At 37.3% G+C, this 26,205-nt stretch overlaps 1 protein-coding gene across 3 annotated transcripts in view; it reads left to right on the top strand.

Annotated features, from left to right (window-relative positions):
- Positions 1-26,205, top strand: part of RNGTT (RNA guanylyltransferase and 5'-phosphatase) — a 250,178-nt gene that overhangs the window by 3,815 nt on the left and 220,158 nt on the right. For 2 of the 3 annotated variants that reach the window (XM_030859487.3, XM_030859481.3), the window contains exons 2-7: positions 5,568-5,677; positions 7,268-7,371; positions 7,461-7,549; positions 15,052-15,127; positions 16,309-16,549; positions 25,547-25,656. In XM_030859487.3, coding sequence (XP_030715347.1) covers positions 5,568-5,677; positions 7,268-7,371; positions 7,461-7,549; positions 15,052-15,127; positions 16,309-16,549; positions 25,547-25,656 — 730 coding nt within the window. The remainder of the gene's footprint in view (positions 1-5,567; positions 5,678-7,267; positions 7,372-7,460; positions 7,550-15,051; positions 15,128-16,308; positions 16,550-25,546; positions 25,657-26,205) is intronic. The other variant, XM_030859485.3, reaches the window with a different exon arrangement.

The raw sequence follows: 26,205 nt of genomic DNA, 5'->3' as shown, positions 1-26,205 counted from the left end.
GTCTTATGATAATAGTGATGACTTTGAAGACATTTTACTTAGCAAATATTTGTATATACTTTGTGCTGGTTTTTGGGACTTGGGAGATGATAAAGATATAGTCCCCCACCTTAAAGAGCACACAATTCTGTGAGTAGCAAACCATCATTTTTAAACACAGTTCTGTTTTAACAAGGTTAATAATGACTCTATTATAGAATATTATGGGATACTAGAGATAATAAACCTTTTTTTCTTTTCTTTTTATTATTATTATTATTATTTTTTTCTCGGAGAGATAATAAACCTTGATGTTAGGGAAGAAGAAGGGGAACAGGAAGGCTTCCCAGAGGGAGGTATATATGAATTAACATGAATAAATAGAAGTTTGCTAGATAGAGTGTGAGTGTTGCTTTTTTGTTTTGTTTTGTTGTGTTTTTTGCGGTACGTGGGCCTCTCACCATTGTGGCCTCTCCCGTTGCGGAGCACAGGCTGTGGATGCGCAGGCTCAGCGGCCATGGCTCATGGGCCCAGCTGCTCCGCGGTATGTGGGATCTTCCCGGACCAGGGCACGAACCCGTGTCCCCTGCATCGGCAGGCGGACTCTCAACCACTGCGCCACCAGGGAAGTCCTGTTTTTTTGTTTTTTTGAAGGTCTTCTGTTGGGATAGGATGATGGTGGAGAGATTTCAGACTGAAAGTGAGGATATGGATGTGAGGGTGGAGAGTATGAGCCAGATCGTATAAGCTTACGGTGTGATAAGGGGTTTTAATATTTATATACTTTCACAGTGCACTGGCAAACCATTGTCATTTCTTAAGCATTGGGGTCAGATGATTTGACTTCAGTTTAAAGAAGCTTACTTTGATTGCGCTGTGTTTAATGAAAGAGACAAGGGTGAAAGTGGGGAGGTTAGTTAGGAACTTGTCATGGTAGTTCAAGTGAAAGATAATGGTGACGGTTTAGAAGTAGAGTCGAAGAGTAGTAGGCTGATTTGAGAGATATTAAAGAGGGAAAATAGACGGGACTTGGTGCTGGATTTAGAATGAGATAAAGAGAGTCAAAACTTAGTCCCAAGTTTCTGCTTATGCAGTGGGATGATTGGTACCATTAGGGCTTATTGAGGGGTAAAGCAGGTTGGAAGAAGTATTAAAATCCTGATTGCTTAAATGCTGGAGAGGGTGTGGAGAAAAGGGAACCCTCTTGCACTGTTGGTGGGAATGTAAATTGATACAGCCACTATGGAGAACAGTATGGATGTTCCTTAAAAAACTAAAAATAGAACTACCATATGACCCAGCAGTCCCACTACTGGGCATATACCCTGACAAAACCATAATTCAAAAAGAGACATGTTCCACAATGTTCATTGCAGCAGTCTTTACAATAGCCAGGACACGGAAGCAAGCTATGTGTCCATCAGCAGATGAATGGATAAAGAAGATGTGGCCCATATATACAATGGAATGTTACTCAGCCATAAAAAGAAACAAAATTGAGTTATTTGTAGTAAGGTGGATGGACCTAGAGTCTGTCATACAGAGGGAAGTAAGTCAGAAAGAGAAAAGCAAATACCATATGCTAACACATATATATGGAATCTAAAAAAAAAAAAAGGTTCTGATGAACTTAGGGGCAGGACAGGAATAAAGGCGCAGATGTAGAGAATGGACTTGAGGACACGGGGAGGGGGAAGGGCAAGCTGGGACGAAGTGACAGAGCAGCATTGACATATATACACTACCAAATGTAAAATAGATAGCTAGTGGGAAGCAGCTGCATAGCACAGGGAGATCAGCTTGGTGCTTTGTGACTACCTAGACCGGGGGGATCGGGAGGGTGGGAGGGAGCCACAAGAGGGAGGGGATATGGGGATATATGTATACTAGCTGAATCACTTTGTTATACAGCAGAAACTAACACACCATTGTAAAGCAATTATACTCCAATAAAGATGTTAAAAAAAAAAAAAGATCCTGATTGCTCAGGTAGATATGTTGAGTACACAGTTGGATATATGGTTTGGAATTCAAACAAGTTTGAGTTGGAGATGTACATTTAAGGATCATCGGCATAAAGACAATATTTAAAGACATGGTATTTGATTAGTCAGGGTAAGTAATGCTAGTTTCTCTGACAAACAACTCCCCAAACTCAAGGGTTCCAGTCAACATACTATGTTTATTTCTTGCTCATATCACAATGCATTGTGTTTCATGCAGCTTTCCTGGGCAACTTTTCTACAAGTGGTGACTCTCTGGGCTCTTCCCATCTTGTGATGTGGTCCTCTTAAACATATGACCTGCAGGGTTGCCATGGAAGGGGAAGAGCAGGAGTGGGTGCTCTTGGGGTGGTGTTATATCTCACTCCTGCCCATATCCCGTTGGTCAGAGTCCAGTCATATGACCCTCACCAAATTACAAGAGAAGCTGAGAAATGTAGTCTTCCTGCGTGCCACGAAAGAGGAAAATAAATGGAGTTTGATGAACAGATAACATTGTTTCTGCCATGGCAGTGGAAAAGACCTTTCAGGCAGAGAATGTAGAAAGAGTAGAAGACAAGGCCCAGGATGGAACCCCCCCTTACCAAAACCTGCCCTTTAGAAGTTGGGTAGGGACTTCCCTGGTGGTCCAGTGGCTAAGACTCCATGCTCCCAGTGCAGGGGCCCCGTGTTTGATCCCTGGTCAGGGAACTAGATCCCACATGCCGCAACTAAGAGTTCGCATGCCACAGCTAAAGATCCCGTGTGCCGCAACAAAGATCCTGTGTGCCACAACAAAGATCCTGTGTGCTGCAACTAAAAAAAAGAAAAAGAAAACAAAAGAAATTGGGTAGAGGGAACAAAGGAGTTGAGAAAGAATGACTAGAAATTGGGGGTGGTGTTAGGTGGGTGGTAGAAACTAAAGGAGTATGGTGATATGGAAGCCAAGAGAATTTTTCAAGAAGGAAGGAGTTGCCAGATGTATGAGATGCTGTGAGATGTTAAGATACTAGAAAAGTTGGTAGCAACATGGAAGGGAGGAAGAGTTGATTGATGGTCCTTGTGAGTGCAAAATGGAAAGAATCCAGAGCAGAAGGGAGGGGATTTGCCTTTAATGGGAGTAAGGACAGGGGATGAAAGAGTAAATGGACTCAGATACAGAAAGGTTTATAACTGCAAAGGTGAGGCAAGTTTCTACCTGGTGGTGGAGAGACATTGTTGAATAGCAGTTATTTTCATGGACCCTACGTCCAGATCACCTGGGTTTGGATCACTGTTCTCTCATTTACTAGAAGTGTGACAATGGGCAAGTTACTTAATCTCTCTTGCCTCGGTTTCCTCATCTGTAAAATGGGGATAATAATGTTACATATGTTTATGTTAGGAGTAAATGAATAAATCTATGTAAAATGTTTTAAACATTGTTTGGTATGTGTTAGACATATAAAGTTGCTTCTTTCTACTTTTTCTTTTCAGTACGCTATAATACAAAGCCATCAGTTGAGAAGGGGGTAGGGGAGCTTGGTATATTTTATGAATGAGGAAAAGATGTGAAACATAGGATTGCCTTTGAGACTGATGATTATGATTTATATTGTCACCCTTCTGCTGTGCTCTGAGATTTTCTCTAGGAGCCTTGAGCTGTGTAGGTGGAGGCCCAAAGAAATCAGTCAGGTCGTTGGGTTTATCGAGGTCTGGCTTTTTCTCAGGAGAGTGTGACTGAGCAGCTGGGGAGGAGCACGGAGGTTAAGGGTGTGTAGAGGAAAGAGAATCGGACCTCTGAGACGACAGTGAGAAGGAGAGAGGTCTAGTGGGATGAAACTTCTAATGTACCATTATTATTTATTATGTTCATTGTTTGTGGTTTATCTTTACCTAATAGAATATAGGCTTCATGAGGGCAGGGATTTTTATGTTTGTTTTTTCTTTTCACTTATATAGTCTGTGCACCTAGAACATAATAGGCACTCATTAAATATTTGTTAAATAAACTAAATGAAGCATAATAATCTAGGTGAGATGATGGTAGAAGTGGTGAGAAGTGGTGAGATCCTGGATATATTCTGAAGAGAGATCTGATAGGATTTGCTGATGGATTGGGTGTGGTGTGTGTAAGAAAGGGAGGGGTCAAGGATAACGCCAAAGGTTTTGGCCTGAGCTACTAAAAAAATGGTGTTACCATTTGCTGAGATGGGGAAGACCATGAGAGGAGTTTGAAGATTGAGAGTTCAGATTTGGATATCAAGTCTCAGATGTCTTTTAGACATCAAGTAGAGACTAAGTCAGGTAGGCAGTTTGATATTTGATTCTAGAGTTAAGGGAGAGGTTTGGCCTGGAGATACACTTTGTCCGTCATTAGCACACCTATGGCTTTTTTTTTTCTTTTTTTGTGGTACGCGGGCCTCTCACTGCTGTGGCCTGTCCCGTTGCGGAGCACAGGCTCCGGACACGCAGGCTCAGCGGCCATGGCTCACGGGCCCAGCCGCTTCGCGGCATGTGGGATCTTCCCGGACCGGGGCACGAACCCGTGTCCCCTGCATCGGCAGGTGGACTCTCAACCACTGCGCCATCAGGGAAGCCCTACACACCGATGGCTTTTAAAGCTGTGAGACTTGATGAGACACCAAGGTAGTGAATGTAGTTAGAAAGGAGGTGCAAGGACAGAGCCCTGGGACAAAACATAGAGGGGCCAGGGAGATAAAGAGGAGCCAGTAAAGCAGGCTGAGAAGGAGAGGCCAGAGAGAGGGGAGGAAAACAGGAGGATGTAGTATCCTGGAAGCCACGTGAAAAAAGCGATTCAAGAGCTCCCTCTTGAATTAAAAAATGATCAGTTATTTGAGAACTGAGAGTTGACCATTGGACTTAGCAACATGGAGGTTACTGGTGATCTTGATTGGTTTTGTAGAAAATAAAAATAGAAAAAAATGATCTTTTTATGAATTTTGTTTAAAGCCTCTGGACAGATGTTAAGACTTCACTTAGATATTGTTTTAGGTAGATATTTATTCTTACTGATTTTATAATATAAATCAGCTAAAATAGGTGATTTTAAAAGATGACTTCCCCTGTGTTTATACGGTGATTCAGGAAAAAAAAAGGCCAAAAGTCAGTCAGTTTTGCTGAAATTAGAATCACTGATACATTTGGAGTGTGATTTTGGTCAGTATGCTCCTCAGCATGATCCTTCTCCTGAGATGTAGGATAAACTTATAAGATGGAGAAAGTTCCAATTTCATATTAAAAGAGTATGATAGGAATTTCAAAGAATTGATTTAATTTACTTCATTATCAGTTTTCTAGTTTTTTTAAGGCAATAACTTTTAAATATAGTGGTTTAGAACTTAGTCTTTGTGGAAGTTCCATTCACTGGTAATTTTTTCTTTTGCTATTATATTTGATTATCAATATCTAGAATTTATGTTGTCTTAAAAAGTTCCAAGGAGTGCCTTTTGAAAATATAGTGTAGGTTGAGAGTATTTCATGAATACTCTTTTAAATTCCATTTAAAACATTGTTAGAAAGTGATTTTGAGAATTGCTAATTATAGAGTTTTAACCTGGAACATTTTCATTATTGAAAATTATTACCTATCTTCATGTTATTTAGGAAGATTTTTACCTCTGAAGACAATGTTAGGACCAAGATATGACAGTCAAGTTGCTGAAGAAAATCGGTTCCATCCCAGTATGCTTTCAAATTATCTGAAGAGTCTGAAGGTAAGAAACAAAACTTTTTTTTTTTTTTTTTTTGCGGTACGTGGGCCTCTCACTGTTGTGGCCTCTCCCGTTGCGGAGCACAGGCTCCGGATGCACAGGCTCAGCGGCCATAGCTCACGGGCCCAGCTGCTCCACAGCATGTGGGATCTTCCCGGACTGGGGTACGAACCCGTGTCCACTGCATTGGCAGGCGGACTCTCAACCACTGCGCCGCCGGGGAAGCCCGAAACAAAACATTTTTGATATTGATTTAACATACTTTATCCCTTTCTTGTTCTACAGGTGGCTTTTTATTTTTTTTAAATTTATTTATTTATTTATTTATTTTGGGATGAATTGGGTCTTTGTTGCTGTGCGTGGGCTTTCTCTAGCTGTGGCGAGCGGGGGCTACTCTTTGTTGTGGTACGTGGGCTTCTCATTGCAGTGGCTTCTCTCGTTGCGGAGCACAGGCTCTAGGCACGCGGCCTTCAGTAGTTGTGGCATACGGGCTCAGTAGTTGTGGCTTGCAGGCTCTAGAGCGCAGGCTCAGTAGTTGTGGCGCATGGGCTTAGTTGCTCCGCGGCATGTGGGATCTTCCCGGACCAGGGCTCGAACCCGTGTCCCCTGCATCGGCAGGCAGACTCTCAACCACTGCGCCACGAGGGAAGCCCGGAGTTGAATTCTTATGTAGACCAGTCTCCTTTAGGCAAACGCAACAATAGGTGCTCAATAAAAGCAGTAACGACAAAAGAGAGAAAAATAACAGTTTAAAAAGTACAGGTTGTTTCTCTTGCCATTCTTCTCAGAGAGTATATACTTCAGAATGAGGTGGAAGATGTTTGGATTAACTGTTCTTTTACTTGGCTCAGTTCCAGTGTGCATATATTTCAAGGCTGAATATGATTCTGGTTGTTCAAGATTTTTCAAACCTGTGGCCCCCTAACACAAGCCAACTACTTCAGTTACTGCTCAACAGAAGAAATAATGATTTTTGTTCCAATACAGGAAGAAAAACTGGCTGAGGAATGGGAGTAAGTCTTCAATGAGATGCACAAATACGGCCATGTGTACTATTCTTTATTGATTATTTAAGGGATTTACAAGGGAATTTTGACTGTACACACTTTTTGCCCTGTGTACTCACTTGAGAATTTAACTGCGTAACATGTGCTGTAGTAATGACTGCTCGGAGTGCTGGGTTATTGTGTGCCTGGAGCTTTGGTTGGGGTGTGTTTCAGATAGATGATATCCCTGTTCTGGCTTCTTGTCTAGTAAATCATAGGTGGAGTGACAGATGCAGAAAACTACATCAGTGTTTGCTTTTTTAGGTACACTTTTGTAATGTTGAAGTGGAGTCTGTTTTGCTTATGTTCTTGTTTCATCATTAGTTTGGGGGTTAATTTATTTTATTTAGTGCTTAAGTTCTATGTCTTGAATAAGACTTGGATAAGTGATACTTTCATTATTATTAGTTCATTGGCAGAGTGAACCTAAAATCTCCCTTAGTGTAGTTGAATGAACTGGCCTGGAATACTGCCATTTAGTCAGTTCGATTCGGTACAAATTCAGTTACCAGTAAATCTGTCCTTTTTTCTTTCATTCTTTTTTAAGGTTAAAATGGGCTTGTTGGTGGACCTGACAAATACTTCAAGATTCTATGACAGAAATGACATAGAAAAAGAAGGAATCAAATATATAAAACTTCAGTGTAAAGGGTAAGTCATGTATTAAGATTCCTTAATATTTAAATCTTCTGCTGAAATTTGTAATCTCTTCTTAAAAAAAAATGTTTTTGTATTACTAGACATGGCGAATGCCCTACAACGGAGAATACCGAGACATTTATTCGTCTATGTGAGCGGTTTAATGAAAGAAACCCGCCTGAACTTATAGGTATGTTTGGCTTCACTTTACCAATGTTGAATATTTTCTTTGTGATTGGGTTTCCATTTTCTTTTTTACAAGTGAATTGATATGGAAATTTTTTTTTCTTTTTAAAATCATCACCAAGAAGCATTTACTAAAGTAGTAGACTAACTTTTTTTTTTTTTTTGCGGTACCCAGGCCTCCCACTGCTGCGGCCTCTCCTGTTGTGGAGCACAGGCTCCGGACGCGCAGGCTCAGTGGCCATGGCTCATGGGCCTAGCCGCTCCGCGGCATGTTGGATCTTCCCAGACCGGGGCACGAACCTGTGTCCCCTGCATTAGCAGGCGGACTCTCAATCACTGTGCCACCAGGGAAGCCCAATTTCCAATTTTTAATGTAATTCCAAGCAAAATCCCAATGAGACTTTGGAAAAATTACTATGAAGTTAATTTCTATTTGTTAAGTCCACTGCCTCCATTAAGTCAGTATTTATTGAGTACAGAAAACAATTGTTTGGCAAATCAAACAGGTGAAATTATGGGCAAGAAAATTTTGAAAGATAAAAAGTAACAAGGGGATTTTCCTTACCAGTTATCCAAGCGTATGGTAAAGTAATGGAAACTACAGTGGTTTCCTAGTGGTAGAGATGTTTTTCACATCAGAGAGGGAAGGTGTGATTATTCAACAGATGGTTATGAGACAATTAGCCGACTGTATAATAAAATATATTTTAGATGGATCAAATATTTTTGAAAGGACCCATAATAATATAGGAGAAATATAGGTCAGTACTTATTTAACTCTGAGGTAAGAAAGTGTATTCCAAGTTTATTGTCAAAGGCAGAATCCATAAACAGGTATTTTTTAAGCCGTATTCCTGGACCGCCTGCGTCGGAATCACCTGAGGATGTTTATTAGAAGTGCATGCTTTAGGGCCCCGTACTGGACTTGTATGATCAAAACCTCTGGGAATGAAGCCTAGGGATCTAATTGTTTTTAAAACAAGGGTCTTAGGTGATTTTTATGTACACTTAAATTTGAAAACTGCTGTCAAAAATTAAAATATCTATTCATGGTAATAGTAACAGCTGGGATTAATGAATGCTTATTATTTGCCTGGCAGACTTGGTGGGAAACTATGAATGAATGAATGAATGAATGTAATCCTCATAACAACTCTGTAATATGTGGCAGTATCCATATTTTACAGATAAGAAAACTGAATCTCAGAGAAATTAAGTATAGTTTTTCCATGGTGACACATCTGATAAGTGGTTAAGCCAGGTTTGTAATCCGGTTTCTTACTTCAAAGTCCAAATCTCTAATTACTTGCTACACTGGTTTCTAGAGTGACCACATAAAAATGAAAAATAAATTCTGTATTATAAAACACAACAGAAACAGAGCAAAAAGATATTTGACTAATTGGGAGCAATATTTGAAGCATATATGACAGATAAAAGTTAATATTCTTATATACAAAAAGATTTTATAATCCAACAGGCAAAAGAGGCATTTCTCCATAGAAAAATATGGAAAACAATGAAAATGAAATTTATAAGAAATGAATTACAAATAGCCAAGAAACATGAAAAAAATTTTCATTCGTACTTGTTAACAAGAGATACAAATTAAAATATATGTTGTTACCTTCCCCCATCAAATTGGCAAAGATTAAAAAAGAATCATAATGTCAAGCTTTGGATAAAGTGGATGTACGTATACATTATTAATTTGAGTGTTAATTGGTACGCCCTCTCTGGAGGGCCAATTTGGTGATATTTGTCAAGATTCTTAAAAGTGTTCACACTCTTTGACTTGTCAAGGCCACATTTAAGAATTTATTTAAAGGAAGTAGTCAGAGATGGACATAAAGATTTATGAGAAAGAAATTTAATCACATCTTCATTTGTAATTAAAAAACTGGAAACAGCTTAAACCTCTGATAGAAGCAGATCATTTATATTGTACAGTATGCAATTTATTTAACAGAAGAACAATAATATGGGACTATATGACATGGTATTGTGATATGTATATATATTTACACATTCACATGAATATGTGTAACAAATACACACATATTTAGGATACAACCAGAACATAAACAGCTTAAAATAGCATTGAGACCTTTATTTGAACAATTAAAAACAACCTTTTTCATCCGAGAGAAGCCATTATAGGGGTAAAGAAGAATTCAAGAAGAACTTCAAGAACACTTAACATCTGGAATCAGATATCCTGATTTCAGGAAGATTAATACTCCCAAGTCAACCCTTGTTATAAATTGTCCGGTTGTATTCTTAGAAGAACTGATGGGGAAATTTTCTAAATTGAGTGTTTTATGGGTTATTAAAAAAAAATTATAGAACTGTGCTACAATATATGTTAATATATATTATTTGTTTTATATCACTGGTAGGGGTTCTCTTCATGAGGATTGAAGTGGAAGCATTTGCTTTGGGCCTGTCCAGTTTTGGAGCATTGTAGTGGCAATTATTTATTGTAATATTCTGAAGACAACAACAGAAACTGGTCTTAGAGCTGGTTGCTGGTAACACCTTTTCAAACAAAAAGAATAAAGAATCAAGTTTGTGTTCTTAGGATCAGAAAATATTGGTCTGCTTTTACAATATTTTAGTTGTGTTAGTATCAGAGATGGAATTTTCATCAGCCTTGCACGCATTCTTGCTGAAGCATACTTGTGATCAACAGTAGACATTTGTGACATGACAAAAGTTAGACTCAGATTTATTTTCAAAGCTACTCTTTTTTTTAAATCATCATTTTACTGTCAGTTCATGCAGTTAGCCTGGTTGTGGGATAATACTGTAGACTTAGTGGAAATGAAAAGTTCTTGAAACACAGAAGCCTCAGACGTTTTCTGATGTTTAGGAAGAACTACAGCTTCATAATCCCTTATCTGAAACCCGTGGGGGTCATATGTTTCCAATTCTTACCATATGTTACCTCCCCTGGAGATAGTACCTCCTAATTTTTCTTTATTGTAGAAATTTTCAGTCATACCAAAAATAGGGAGAATAGTGAAATGACACCTCATGTGTCCATCATTCAGCTTCAATAATTATCATTTTGCTGTTTTGTTTTTTTTTTTTTCATTTTTCCTCTCCTCCCCCTAACAGATTTTTTTCTGAGTATTTTAAATTAGATCACAGGTACCATGTCATTTCACTTAAAGTGTTTCAGTATGCATCTCTAACTGATAAGGATTTTTGGTTTTTATATAATCACCATGCAATTGTACCAAACAGAATAATGAGAAATTCCTTAAGGTCATTAAAGCCTAGTCCATTTTCAGGTTTCCTCAATTATAGAAAAAATGCCTTTTTAAGTTAGATTTTCAAACCAGTTTCCAATAGTGTCCACATGTTGCATTTTGTTGTTATGTCTCTTAAATCTCTCTGATTCACTCTCTTTTTTAATGCTATCAGTTTGCTGGAAGAAACCACATCATTTGTCCTATAAAATATTGCATTATCTGGGTCTACCTGAGTGCTTCCTCATAGTATTAGTTAACTTTTTCCTTTGTCTTCTGTATGTCCTGTAAACTGGTAGTTAAATCGAGAGGCGTACTTATATATTTTGGCAAGCATACTTCATAGTTGGCGTTGTATGGTTCCTTTCACACCACATCAGGAAGCACATAATGTCTGATGGTCCTGCTTTTAGGGGTACGAAGATGATTAAGTGGGTTCTGGTGGCACCATCTTGTTTCCTCTGTTACAGACTTTTTCATCTGTCTTTTACCTAATGATTTTATCATCCATTGATGGTTGCTGCCTTCATCCAGTATTTCATTAGGGGTTGGAAAACAGTGATTGTTTTCTGATTCTCTCTCATTTCTTCATGGATTAGCTGGAATTCTTCTTTAGTAAAGAACTATTCTCAACAATTTGATTATCCTGAAATGCAGTTTGTAATGGAAAGGCAAGTTAAGCGTCTGATTCTCTTATTTCTTAATTTCCAGAATAATGAATTGGTATCTTACCAATCTCCAGTGGTGACTGATTACTTTCTTTTCTTGGAGTATCTGTATGAACTCATGAATTTTTATATAGTTGATGTATTTAAATCAGTTGCAGTCAATATTTATTCTTATGCCCAAATTGCTCCATCCTAGGCCAATGGGAGCCCCTTCAAGTTGATTTCTGTATCCTTTTGATAGTACCCTATCAGTCTTTTTTAGAGCTTTTTTGAAATTATAATTACAAATAAGAGATTATGGAGCTATAGTGCATTTGTTTGCATGTACAGAAATAACTTGAGGATAAGAATTTTGTGGACTGGAGAAATAAAAAAGTCTGTTTTGTGTTAAAAGAGAAATGGCTGATTTCTTGGTAAATGGTGGACTACATATAATAGATGTGTAGCTTAACTAATGCCTCTAATTACTTTAGGTGTTTCTAATTATAAATACATGGGCCAGATTTGTGAATATATATTTTCCTGAGTAGCACACGTGTATTTTGGTAAAAAACATTTCTCTTGATTAAATAAAAATATTTATAATAACTTGGCACATAATAAGTTCTTTTTTTAAATTAGTTGATTGATTTATTTTTGGCTGCATTGGGTCTTTGTTGCTGCGCGTGGGCTTTCTCTAATTGCAGAGAGCAGGGGCGACTCTTCTTTGCAGTGCGCAGGCTTCTCATTGCAGTGGCTTCTCTTGTTGTGGAACATGGGCTTTAGGTGTGTGGGCTTCAGTAGTTGTGGCTTGCGGGCTTAGTAGTTGTGGCCCATTGTATATTCTTGCCTCCTTTATCAAAGATCAGGTGACCATATGGGCATGGGTTTATCCTTGGGTTTTCTTTCCTGATCCATTGATCTATATTTCTGTTTTTGTGCCAGTACCATACTGTCTTGATTACTGTAGCTTTGTAGTATAGTCTGAAGTCAGAGAACCTGATTCCTCCAGCTCTGTTTTACTTTCTCAAGATTGCTTTGGCTATTCAGGGTCTTTTGTGTTTCCATACAAATTGTGAAATTTTTTGTTCTAGTTCTGTGAAAAATGCCATTGGTAGTTTGAGAGGGATTGCATTGAATCTGTAGATTGCTTTGGATCATATAGTCATTTTCACAGTGTTGATTCTTCCAATCCAAAAACATGGTATCTCTCTCCATTTCTCTGTATCCTTTTTAATTTCTTTCATCAGTGTCTTATAGTTTTCTGCATACAGGTCTTTTGTCTCCTTAGGTAGGTTTATTCCTAGGTATTCTTTTTGTTGCAGTGGTAAATGGGAGTGTTTCCTTAATTTCTCTTTCAGATTTTTCATTGTTAGTGTATAGGAATGCAAGTGATTTCTGTGCATTAATTTTGTATCCTTCTACTTTACCAAATTCATTGATTAGCTCTAGTAGTTTTTTGGTAGAATCTTTAGGATTCTCTGTGTATTACAGTATCATGTCATCTGCAAACAGTGACAGCTTTACTTCTTATTTTCCAATTTGAATTCCTTTTATTTCTTTTACTTCTCTGATTGCTGTGGCTAAAACTTCCAAAACTATGTTGAATAATGAGCACTGGTACTTTCTTAAATTGCATATCATGGCATGACTTAATCACTTAATTGGCAATTATTCTTACATTTCCTATTCATAAAAATATTTAGTTAATCTTGCTAGAGTAAAAATTAGATGCAAAAATAGTAGTGGTGTAGATGAGAAACATTTTTAGAGTATTTGTTGCTTAAATTGGTCTCAAATATAAAGTAGAAAGGAAATTTACATGTTGGGTTAAGATTTATGTTGAATAAAAATGTCTATTTACAGCTGACATCTTTGTGTAACTTTCGAGGCACGTTTTCTTAACAAAGCACTGGAGATGATGAACTTATAGAGTTTCATGATTATAGCAATTATTTCTAAGGGGTAACTTTTTCTGTTCAAGGCTGATCTCTTTATTTTTTATCTCTTTTCAGAAACTTCATTTCAGTTATATCATTGTTCTCTATTTCAGTCTCTGTGATTTAACCAGGTCCTTTTCAGCCTGTAAATATACCCAAGCCTCTTATATTAAAATATTACCCCTACCTCCAAAAAACCCCCACACCTTTCTGTTTTATATTCCCCTTCTCCTTCCCAGTCAACTTTCCAAAAGATTGATACTTGAATCCATTTATTTTCATTCACATCACTGCGATCTGGAGTCCTCCCTCTGCAGTCTTAAACAAATAGTGACTTTCAGTTCTAATCATTTTGTGACATTTAAACAGTTGAACACTCCTGTCTTGGAACTTCCTCTTTTCCTGGTGAACATGACCCAGTGTTCATGCACTCTTTGTTTTCTCGACCCCATGATTGTTCATTCTTAGTCGTTTTTTATGCCCTTCCATCCGCCAACTTATTCTTGAAAGGTTAGTTTTCCTCAGATTCCATCCTTAATTATCTTCTCTTGTTCTGTTGATACTTACCCATTCTCAGTGATTTTGCCCACACCACAGACTGCTTCTGTAGTGACTATATGCTGATTATTCTTGAATCCACAACTCCAGCTAGATCTCTCTGTGAAGCTCTTTACCCTTATTTCCAAATATTTGTAAGTCTCATAAGAACCTTAAACTCAGCATGTCCAGCTGTACTCATTGCCTTGCCCGAAAGACTGATGTAAACGCCTGTACTTCCTTACCTGGTAAAGGGGGCCATTGCCCAAATAGTCACCCAAGTCAGAAACCAAACTCTCAGTGTTGACAGTTATTCACCCCTCAGATTGCACATTCTACCTTAAATGTTTCTTCCATAAATTACTGGGATGGCTTCCTTACTAGTTTTCTTGCTTCATTGATGCTCCGTCTCTACTTTACATTGAGCTGCCATTGAAGTGGGTTCTCTACAGCGTGATCATTTAATAATGTACACCAAGCTGTCTTTATTACTTTTCAAAGTAGTTAAAATGACTTGAAAATGCAGTCAGTTTTAGAATTTATGAAACTCATTTGCAGCATTTCAGAATATAGAGGCAGGACCACACTGATCTTGAATATGTCCTGAAAAAAAGCTTAACAAAAATAAATGTCTTTTTCTCAGCAGGCTTTTCTTCTAAAAGTTTATTTTGGAAGATTACAAGCTAATGTAAAGATACAGTCAGTTGATTTCTAGAGAACTTTGTTTTTATTGTACCGTGTATCCGTCAGTTTGTTATTTTCCGTATCTAGTGAAGTGTCTCGCGTGCATGTGTGTGTGCGTGCGCCTATGTTCTTTAGAGTTGTGTGTTTGATGAAATACCTCCTTATTTAAAATGCTTGGAATCTTTTAGTTTTAAAATAAAACTTTAGACCTTAGAAACAGTTGTAACTAATAAATCAGTATATGTTATATTTAAACTTATAGCTAGTGCTATAAGTTATTTTCTAAGCAATTTAAGCTGACAGGTTTAATAGTTATAAAAGAAGGCCAAGCTTTAAAAATGTATTTTATAAAATGATTGAAATGTTTTGATTGCAGGTTGGGGTTTTAAAGTAAAACGTAGCCTCTGAAGTGATTTATTAAATCAAAATTGTTTTATTTTTTAGGTGTTCATTGTACCCATGGTTTCAATCGCACTGGTTTCCTCATATGTGCCTTCTTGGTGGAGAAAATGGATTGGAGGTATTTGTTTCTTGTTATAATGACATATTTAGTAATTGATAAAAATTTTTTATTGCTTTTTCAGTTATAGCATTTTATATTGCCAGGTTTTTGGTGAAGTCATGAGTAATATGATTGACTCAATTGGTTCTCATTTTAGATTTGGTTAATCTTTCGAGCACCATTCATTACCTGGTGTTTTCTACTAAGTAGCACTTTTGAGTGCTTATGGATCCCATATACCATGCATTTTCTTTTCCAGATTTTTTTTCACATCTTACAGAATTATCAGAGACAAGTTCTCCCAATATTTTGTGTACGTTTTCACCTTGGAGGTTACTATTGTTTTTCTTTTCATTTTTAATAGTACCTTTGAAAAATACCTATTGAGTACTAGGAAAAACTTAAATGCTATACAGAAAAGGTATTTTGGGGGACAGAGTTATTCTGTTTAAACCAATAAGCATGTCTTTCTGAGCAGCTGTTATTTGTAAAGTGTCTTTTTAGATTCTGAGAGATTAGAGAATGGGATATTACTAACTGAATTTCCTCATTTACTTTGAAGGTCTTTACTTTTGTTTACAAAGCCTTTCACGCAGTAGATCCTTCTCTGAATATAATCAGCTGAAGTACACATGTGATTGTATGTTTTCCTGTTCATTCATCCTTGGGGGTTCTCTACTGCATGCACTTCTAGCCCTGCCTTTCTGGCCTTTCAGATGCTCTACACAGTAATGCTACACGATACAGACTCCTATGTCAGACTCAGCCTATGCTTAGCCTCTCTCTGATGACCTGTACTCTTAATGCCTGGGTGTGTTGAAAGTTCCTGAAGAACCAGCATGCTTTTACTCTCTTTTCATATTGCTATTCACATTTCTTTGATGTTTTCGCTGAGAGTCAGACCTCAAACTTCAAGGGTTTACTTAAATTCCTTACAGACTGTACCCAGTATCGTCTATACACTCATTGCAGTTTACCTCTAGAGTTTTGGAAATTCCCATGTACTTATGTTAAAAATGTTTCAGAATGAATTTGTCTCTTAATAGATTGAATGCCTTGAGCGTGGGGACTGTGATTTGTCCATTTTAGAAAACCTCTATTATGCTTTGTATAATTGCCTTAAATGTAACAAGTGAATTTTGATAAATCTGCATAAATGGAGAGTAGTGAGGAAATTGCATGATGTTTATTTTCCATAGTATTGAAGCAGCAGTTGCTACTTTTGCTCAAGCCAGACCACCAGGAATTTATAAGGGTGATTATTTGAAAGAACTTTTTCGTCGCTATGGTGATATAGAGGAAGCACCACCCCCACCTCTATTGCCAGATTGGTGTTTTGAGGATGATGAAGACGAAGATGAGGACGAGGATGGAAAAAAGGAATCAGAACCTGGGTCAAGTGCCTCCTTTGGCAAAAGGAGAAAAGAACGTTTAAAACTGGTAATGTTTAAAAATACTATTATAGTCTTTACCTTTTCTTCTACAGCTTCATTGAGACTTATGCAAATGGAATGTTAACTATGTTTGTTCAGCTAGATTTGTTAGATTATTTCATTCTGGTTATTTCCAAAGACTCTTAATAGCCATGGATCTTTGCCTTTTCTATAAGAAAAGTTTCAGTTATATAAATTCATCCTGTTTTTGTTTCTTAGGTAAACCAAAGAACTCTTAGATGTTAGATTGAGAATTTATTGTTTCTTTGCAAACTGTTGTGAGATTCTAACTAAATATGGAGTGAAAATTTTTACTGATGCTTTACAAAATTGTCCCATAGTTAAAATAACTTTGCATATGAATTCTGCTCCTTTCCATGGGTGGTGTTTTCATATTTTTCTGTAAAGTTGAACTCAGAAGATTCTTATTTATTCTATAGCCAACTCCTGTTAATCTTCTAGAAATAAAAGGCCTAAGAAAAAACATTAGGCATTACCTTCTTTTCTCGGGAGGACAGGAGAGATGTTGAGAAGAAGATTGCTGGTTGTACTTGTACATACACAAGTAGATGGTGTAGGCCAAAGGGTAAAATCAGGGAAAGTGTGGCGGTAATTAATTGTTCATAAAGGTAATAATTAAGGTGTGTGAGATATCATGGTTGAGCAGTAAATCCCACAACTCATTTATTAGTATGCATTGACTGACAGGCAAGGAAGAAAATTCCTTGTTTTATGTAAATAATAAAATACAGTTATTTAGGGCTTAAAAAAAAAGTCTCTTGTTCGAAAAACATTGTTTCAATATGTATTTGCACATTTCAAACTTCAAGACTCAGTGGCTACTGAAAGTGTAAATTGTTTTGAAACATAGAAATAATTTCAAAAATAACTTAGTTTTTTACTCTAACTCATTTTCTGGACTTAGATATCTGAAATTACTGAATCACATACCTAGAAAAATAAGAATCACATTCTAAAGAAAGTCTAATAGCATAATATGACATATAGATGATTACCCTCTTATCACTTCTGTGAGGGAATTCAACTGTATTTTTTAAGAATAACATTAATCATGAGCATACGCTTAATGTATTTTTGAATTATGATCTAGTATTTGAATGTGTAAAAGAGTTTAAAACAAACATTACTGTTTTTACAAAATAGGGTCAAGTTTGCAGCATTTATTTTTCTTTGCCATCAGAAGGTATCTTAAAAATGACATTTATTTTATAAACTTAAGCACCATTAAATCCCTATAATTGCAAATGAGCTCCAGCAGCATTAAAAGGAAACTAGCTAAGAAGAGCATGTTTCTTTAGGGGAATAAATGACATATAAAATAAAATCCCAAACCTAGTTTCTCCTGGTTTGTTTTGTCAGTTACTAAGAGGGGTGTTTAAAAATTCCCCACTGTGATTGTGGATTTACCTATTTCTCCTTGTAGTTCTGTTAGATTTTGCTTTATATATATATATATATATATACTTTTTTTTTTGTTGTACGCGGGCCTCTCACTGTTGTGGCCTCTCCCGTTGCGGAGCACAGGCTCCGGACGCGCAGGCTCAGCGACCATGGCTCACGGGCCCAGCCGCTCCGCGGCATGTGCAATCTTCCCGGACCGGGGCACGAACCCGTGTCCCTTGCATCGGTAGGCGGACTCTCAACCACTGCGCCACCAGGGAAGCCCTGCTTTATATATTTTGAGGTGATATTTGGTTTATACAAATATGTATAAAAGATTATTTTATCTTTACAATGTCTTAACTTTTAGCATTGTAAAAGATCTGATATTTATATGGTAGTACAAGTGTTGTTTTGGATAGTGTTTGTATGGAAGACCTTGTATCTATCTTTTTACTTTCAGCCTTTATTAATCCTTTATTTAAGGTATGACTCTTATAAGCATCATGTTGCTGGGTTTTGTTTACCTAGTCATCAGTTTTTGCCTTATTGGAATATTTAGTCTATGTACATTTATTTTACTGATATAATTTAAACTTACTATCTCACTATTTGTTTTTTTTTGTTTGATTTTGTTTATCCCACTTGTGGTATGGTCCTTTTTATCTTCCTTTCTTGCCTTAAAAAAATAATTAATTAATTAATTTTTGCCTGCGTTGGGTCTTCGTCATTGGGTCTTCATTGCTGTGCGCAGGCCTCTTATTGTGGTGGCTTCTCTTGTTGCGGAACACGGGCTCTAGGCGCACGAGCTTCAGTAGTTGTGGCTCGCCGGCTCTAGAGCGCAGGCTCAGTAGTTGCGGCTCACAGGCTTAGTTGCTCAGCGGCATGTGGGATCTTCCTGGACCAGGGATTGAACCCGTGTCCCCTGCATTGGCAGGCAGATTCTTAACCACTGCACCACCAGGGAAGTCCTCTTGCCTTCTTTATGCTTAATTATTTTTACCCTTCTGTCACCCCAACCCATGCTTGTTATACATTCCTTTACTGTTTTTTTAGTGGTTACCCAATATTTCAGTATGCATCTTTGACTGTTGAAGTCTGGTAAATGTTAGTACTTTTGCCACTTTATAGATAATGCAAGAATCCAAGAACTTTTGAGTCCATTCATCTCTTACTGCCCTTTTGGTATTGTGTATTTTGATTCTCTCTATACTTTAAATCCCATAAGACATCATCATCATCATCATCATTATATGGTTAATATTCATTAGCTATACCCACATATTTGTCCTTTCTGGTGCTCTTCATTTCTTTGTGTATTTTTGTGGTTCCATTTGCATAGTTTTCCTTCTAACTGAAGCACTCTCTTCAGTATTTTCTTTAATGTGGATCTGCTGTGACACATTGTTTCAGCATTTGTGTGAAAATGTCTTTATATACCCCATGATTTTAAGAACAGTTGTTCTTCAAAATCCAGATTCTAGAATTCTGGGTTGATATGTTGAAGATATTATTCCATAATTCATTTCTGTTGAGAAGTTACTTCTTTGAAGAGAATTTCTTTTTGGTTTTGATTTTCAACAGTTTTACTATGATGTTTCTACCTGTGGTTTTCTTTGTATTTTTCCTGCTTCCTACTTACAGTGATTCTTGAAGTTATGATTAGATTTTTAAATCAGTTTTAGACAATTCTTGACCATTATCTCTTCAAATATTGTTTTAGATTCATTCTTTCTCCTTTCTCCTTCTACTCAATAGACCTTTTAAGTATTATTATTTTTTAAAATGTCTCATATGTTCTTTTCTATATTCTCCACTTTTTTGTTTCATTTTTTTCAGTCTGGTTATTTTTTTTCTGACCTATCTTCCAGTGTATTAATTCTCTCTGTAGCTTTGTCTAAGCTGCTGTTAAAATCATCCACTGAGTACTTAATTTCAGTTATTTTACTTTCACTTCTGGAATTTCAGTTTGAGTATTAAAGTAACTTTCAGTTCTCTGCTGGAATTCTGCATCTTGTCATTTAGGTTTTTGAATTTATTAAGGCTATTTTATTTTGTTTTATTTTTAAATCTTTTGGCCATGTGGCTTGTGGGATCTTAGTTCTCTGACCAGAGATTGAACCTGGGCCATGGCAGTGAAAACACCGAGTCCTAACCACCAGACTGCTAGGGACTCCCTATTAAGCCTATTTTAAAGCCTATGTCAGATAACTCTAGTATGTGGATACCCTCTGGATCCTTTTTTTAGTTTTTCTTCTTGTATTCATTTGATTTCTAGTCAACTGTAGGTTTTTTTTTGTTTTGTTTTTGTTTTAAATACCTGGGTATTTCTGCTTACTAGACATTATGTATGAAAAATTGTGGAAATAATTTAAGGTTCTGCATGCTGTTTTCTTCCTTCAGAGAAGATTTACCTTTGTTCCTACACAGGATTAGGAATAGAACATCTTAACTCAGTCAAGAATTGAACTGTTTAGAAGCTAGGCTTTAGTTTTGGGGGGCTGGTCTGTTTTTGATTCACCCCAGTTTTGTAGTGTGGCCCCTTGGGAATTCTAACTGAAATCCTGGAGCATTAAGCAGGACCCCTCTCCTTGGTGACCTGAACTCCAATTTTTGTTTTCCCATTCTTGTGATAAATGCTGAAAGTTCTGTTCAGTTTTGTAGCCTCTCAGCTACCATTTTGGAAACAGTACCTTTAGAGGAAAATCCTAGAGGAGAAAAGCTATGCCAGATGTCTGTCTCATCTCTCAGGGCTTCCCTTCCTTCTGAGTTCTTGGCCCTTCAGGTCCTTACTGCCTTTCTAATTCTCTGATATCGTAAAACAGGTGCTTTTAACATTTTTATCTGGCATTTCTCATGGCTGCAAAATTTGTCTAAATAAACTAGTCTGCCATTGCCAAAAGCAGAATGCTTACCTTCTTTGTTTTTGGAGAAAGTAGTTAGATTTGATTTCTGACTGACAATGCAATGGTAATTTTCAAGAATATTTGAGCTTATACTTCCAAAGGTAGAGTTATGAAAAAAGAAAATTCTGAAGCTTTATGCATTTTGGTAGGTTTCTCCTCTTTTCAAATCATAACTAGTAAATACTAAAATTATTAAATATGTTTTTATTTATGAAAATAATATACTGACATTAAAGAAAATTTGAAAACAAATAATCCTTCAACTTTTACCCTACCACTGGCATTTTTGTTATCTTAAAAGAATTTCTCCACAATTACTTACCTATCTGTCTCTTTAAAAGTGTACACAAGTGACATACAGATGAATTTTCTTTGTAAAATAAAAATGTGAACATCTAGAAGTATATAGGGTAAGAAGTGAAGTTTTCTCTTTTCCTAGTACATACAGAACTACCTCATTCTTTTTGGCTAGCACCGAAGAGAATAGTTTATAAAAAGCAAACAGAACATTTCTTTAGAAGACAAGAGAGGATATCAATCCATAAAATAATGGCAAGCTATTATGAAGAAGAACCAGTTAGAGACCTTAGAAATGATAATAATAAAGAAAAATGTCAGTAGGTGGGTTGGATAGCAGACTGAAGTTAGCTGTGGAGGAAATTATCAAGCTGGAAGATCTAGCTAAGAAATTCTTCCTGGATGTAGCACAAGAAGACAAAGAAATATGAAAAATAGTTTAGAGTTTTGTAGTGATCTATATGGATGATTTAATAGTATGAAAAGTCATAGAGGGGATGAATACAGTAAGGATATGAAGTGTCCATCTGAGGATAATTTTCTGTGGTACAGCAGGGCCAGGTCAGACTAGTGATTTTGAGCAGCTGATGGGAGGTGAGAAAAAGGACACAGTTGTGTTAGGGGTCCTCATTACCACCTCTGCTTTTGGAGATTCTCTAGGATTCAGCATATAGTTGTACTCACAGCTAAGATTTAACGCAGCGGTATACTAAGGATATCCTGCTGGATCATAAGACAAGTGGAGTTTCGAAAGACAAGTGGAGTTTTGAAGAGTCCACGTGCAGGCTTCCTTATGCTCTCTCCTTCCCACGGGGGGTCGTACAGAGCTCTCTCTTCCCACAGCAATGGAAATGCATCAGCGCATGTGTGATGTTTCTGTCTAGGAAAGCTCGTTAGAGTCTCAGTGCCCAAGGTTTTTATTCATGGTTGGTCATGTAGGCAGCTTGTGCCTAGCGTGTATCAATATTCCAGAATCCCAGAAGGAAAACATTTGTTCAGCGTAAACTATTGCCTGTACAAATAGTTTAGGCGTGATGAACCAGCCTTATCAGCTGACTGAGAACACTGGGAGTCATGTTCCCAGATGCCATCCAGGGGCCAACCTTGCAAGCAGTCCTATTATGTTAACTCTTACCTGCACACTGGTACAGGCTATTCAAGTAGTTTGGTTATGAGCAAAAAGGGTAACTAAGGGTGATTGCTTGATGCAGACATATTCAGAAAAGGCTTTTTAGTATGGAATAAACTCACGCATATCTATTACTTGAGGATAAGGAGCTAGTGGAATCAGTGAAGTTGAAAATAAATGAAATGTTAGAGGAATTAATGATACAGCAATTTCTGAGGAGATTAAAGGGAATGAAGTTCAAGAGCAGATAGAGAAATAGGTCTTCAGCAAGAGGAGGGAAATCTCATCCTTAGCCCTGAGGTTGTGATTTTTCCTCAGTAAATTTCAGCTGCCTGTGTGTGGAAGTGGAGATTAATGGTGGGTTGATACAAGGTCGGCTATATTTAGTATGGGTGTGATGGAAGGATCAGAGGGTAAAGAGTACAGAGGATATCAGGTGAAGGGTAATTGAAGTAATCAGTGATAGGATCTAGGTTGAATAGGAAGTAAGGTCAGGATGGGGGAGCTGTTAGACTGGAAAGGGAGGAGTGAAGGATCGTTAGTCTTGGTGAAATTGAAAAGTGAGCTTAGTGAGAGTAAAAGAGTTAAGCTGTTTAATGAAAGAGGTCAGAAGAGCATATTGTTTTAGAATGTTGTGGGTACCCAGTCAATGTAAGTTGAGTTGATGAATCAAAAGGTGGAGCAGTCTGGAATGAGGATGATATGGCCATGGAGCAGGCTGTTCAAGTTAAGCACAGATGAGAGGATCATTAAAAAAGAAATTACAGGGCTTCCCTGGTGGCGCAGTGGTTGAGAGTCCACCTGCCATTGCAGGGGACGTGGGTTCGTGCCCCAGTCTGGGAGGATCCCACATGCCGCGGAGCGCCTGGGCCCGTGAGCCATGGCCGCTGAGCCTGTGCGTCCGGAGCCTGTGCTCCGCAATGGGAGAGGCCACAACAGAGGGAGACCCGCGTACCGCAAAAAAAAAAAAAAAAAAAAAAAAAGAAATTACAGAACTGTGAAGCTTAGGTTGTATGATGGGTCAGATTGTCTCAATGGATGTTAATGTTACCAATATAATGACAGAAGTTAGCATGGTGAGAAATACTGATGGTTTTGATGAATGTGCGGAAGTGACCAGAGGTCAATATATGAAGGATAGAGCATTTTATTAATTTAGATTATCTGGTTGCAAGTAACAGAAACTAACTCAAACTAGCTTAAGTAATAAGAGGAATTTACTATGAGTAAATGGGTGCAGCTCAAGCGCAGGAATATAGCTGATTCCTTGTTTACCTGGGAGATTTCTGATTCTTTGTTTACGAGGGATATTTAATGTCCTATGTCTAAGCTTATGTGTTATAATTTTCGCCACATGCGGAGATTTTCTGGGTCCAAATTCCAGGTTACCAGAAGAGAGAACCTGATAGGTTCAGATAGAGTTAGGGTTTCACTCATGCTCCCATCAACTTTGGCTGGAGTGGCATGTTATCTTTCATGTCATGTAATATGGCTTGTGGGTGGGGAAGGCATCCCATCCACAAAGAGAGCCGTTGTGCAACCAACCACAGTGGATGTTTGCTCTACCTGACATCTAGCTGAGTGATGTAGCTGAATGAGTCTGAATGGAAGAGGAACTTTTGAAAGAGGCCGGGAAAGCAGTGAGGATATAAGAGAATTGTTTACACTACTACCATGGGACTTGGGCAGTAGGAGAATGAGTAGCTTTCACTTAAGAGAAAAGTGAGTGGTCTTCTTGGTGCAGAGCTAGCTTCTAGTTAAGACATGGGGTACAGAGTGTTCATGAAAAAGGTTGAGTTTACAGGGAAGGTTATTGGTAAAACTTAAAAAAAATTCTGTGCTATTAGTACCTTCAGAATAAAGATAACGCTTTCTTTTTTTAATTAGTATATACAAGATGTAATTTCATCAGGATATTGAAGTTATGAGTATCTCAGTTACTAAATATGTTAAAAAAACTTATCCACCTGGTTAAGCTTTCCTTTGAAAATTTTCTTTAGTTATTATATTTAATGGTAGAAATGGTTCTAAAACAGGAATTTCATTGGCTGATAAAGAGAGGTTATGGTGTAATAGGAGAGGAATGGTATTCTTTGATACTTTGGCTTATGGAACCTCTCTTTAAGGAAAACAAGGTAGATGACATTTTAGATAACTGTAAAATATGATTCAGAATTAGGGGCAAAAAATAGTCTGCTGGATTGACTTTAGGACTCTTCTAAATTTGACAGGGATGTATGTGGACTAAGTATTGTGTTCTTTTTTTTTTTTTCCTTCCCAGCTAGTTCAGTTTGCCAAATCTTTGCCAGAATGTTCATCATTGTAGCTTGCAGACCCTATTTTTTATTCCCGAATTACGTTAACAGCTAGAGTTGTTTTATAGATATTTCTTGAGACTAATGCCAACCCTCTTATGGGTCTCAAAGTAATTGAATCAAGACTATTTTTTTAGTCTTTAAAATTTCCAGGGGTGTTCTTTATTATTTGATATATAAATTCTCCATCTGCTTCACTTCTCTGTGATATTCTAAAAATATACTTGCTGTGAAATGGGTGAAATACAATAGGACATTTAATGTAGTTCCGAGTTAAAGAATTTAGATTAAAAATTCAGTGATGAGTAATATTTAGTTTTTATGTTGATACATCCAATGACTGTAGCTTAGCTGTTTTGTCTACTGTTATACTCTTATTCTAGTTTACAAAGGTACATATTGTAGGTTTTTATCTCAAAATCCAAACTCCATCAGTGACACAACTTCTCACCCCCTTCCCCAAATGAGACTCATTGGTGAATGGAGAATCATTGGTGAATGGTATAGTATAGACCTCAGTTCAAATTCTGTTTTTACCACTTGAATAAATTACATAAAATCTTTATGCCTCATTTAGTCATTTGTGAAATAAATATAATGCATGTACTTTTCAGAATTGTCATAAGGATTAGAGAAACTGTTTGTAAAATGCCGCATACTTTGCCTGGCTCTGAGTAAATGGTAGGTAAGATATTATTGCTGTTATGATTACTGAGTAGTACCCATGGATGCTTTGACAGCATGATATAGACACTGGCCTGTATATGTACATTGAAAATCATATGCTGGATTAAGGAAAACTAGTGTACAATCCCAGGGGAGTTTGTAGAACCTCCTGTAGCAGACCATTTGTTGCATGTATTTGCTCAGATTTCTGAAAATAAATGTATCTTTCAGTCTGGTCTTTGTAAATGGATTTGAACTCTAATGTATTTTTCTTTTCCTTTTATTTTCAGGGTGCTATTTTTTTGGAAGGCGTAACTGTTAAAGGTGTAACTCAAGTAACAACTCAACCAAAGTTAGGAGAGGTACAACAGAAGTGTCATCAATTCTGTGGCTGGGAAGGGTAATAAACATTTTCAATATTAATTAAAGTGTTAAATAAAATTTATTCTTATTCTGCAATACTTAACGTTAATGCAAACAGTGTCATAGCTTCTTTGCTCCTTGAAGTTTCTGTGTTTACATAGAGTTCTTAAAAACATGTTAAGCAAGAGTTTATCAGATTTTTCTCAAGATAAACAGTGTAATAACCAGACTTTTGAGTCAAAATTAGATGACTCACATGTCTTCCTAATGGAATAGAAAACTACTGTTGTCACTTTCTGGTATTTGTTTTGTGAGATTGATTCTACTGTTGCTGATTTTTTTATTATTATTAAAAAATATATATTATTGTTATTTTTTGGCTACATTGGGTCTTTGTTGCTGTGCGCAGGCTCTCTCTACTTGGAGCGAGTGGGGGCTCTTCGTTGTGGCGTGCGGGCTTCTCATTGTGGTGGCTTCTCGTTGCGGAGCACGGGCTTCAGAAGTTGTGGCATGCAGGCTCAGTAGTTTTGGCTTGTGGGCTCTAGAGCTCAGGCTTAGTAGCTGTAGGCGCAGGCTTAGTAGCTGT

Source organism: Globicephala melas, chromosome 14 (genome assembly GCF_963455315.2).
Source record: "Globicephala melas chromosome 14, mGloMel1.2, whole genome shotgun sequence".
NCBI classification, from domain to species: Eukaryota; Metazoa; Chordata; class Mammalia; order Artiodactyla; family Delphinidae; genus Globicephala; species Globicephala melas.
The sequence above is the reverse complement of the archived record's forward strand: the minus strand, read 5'-3'. Positions and strand labels throughout refer to the sequence as shown.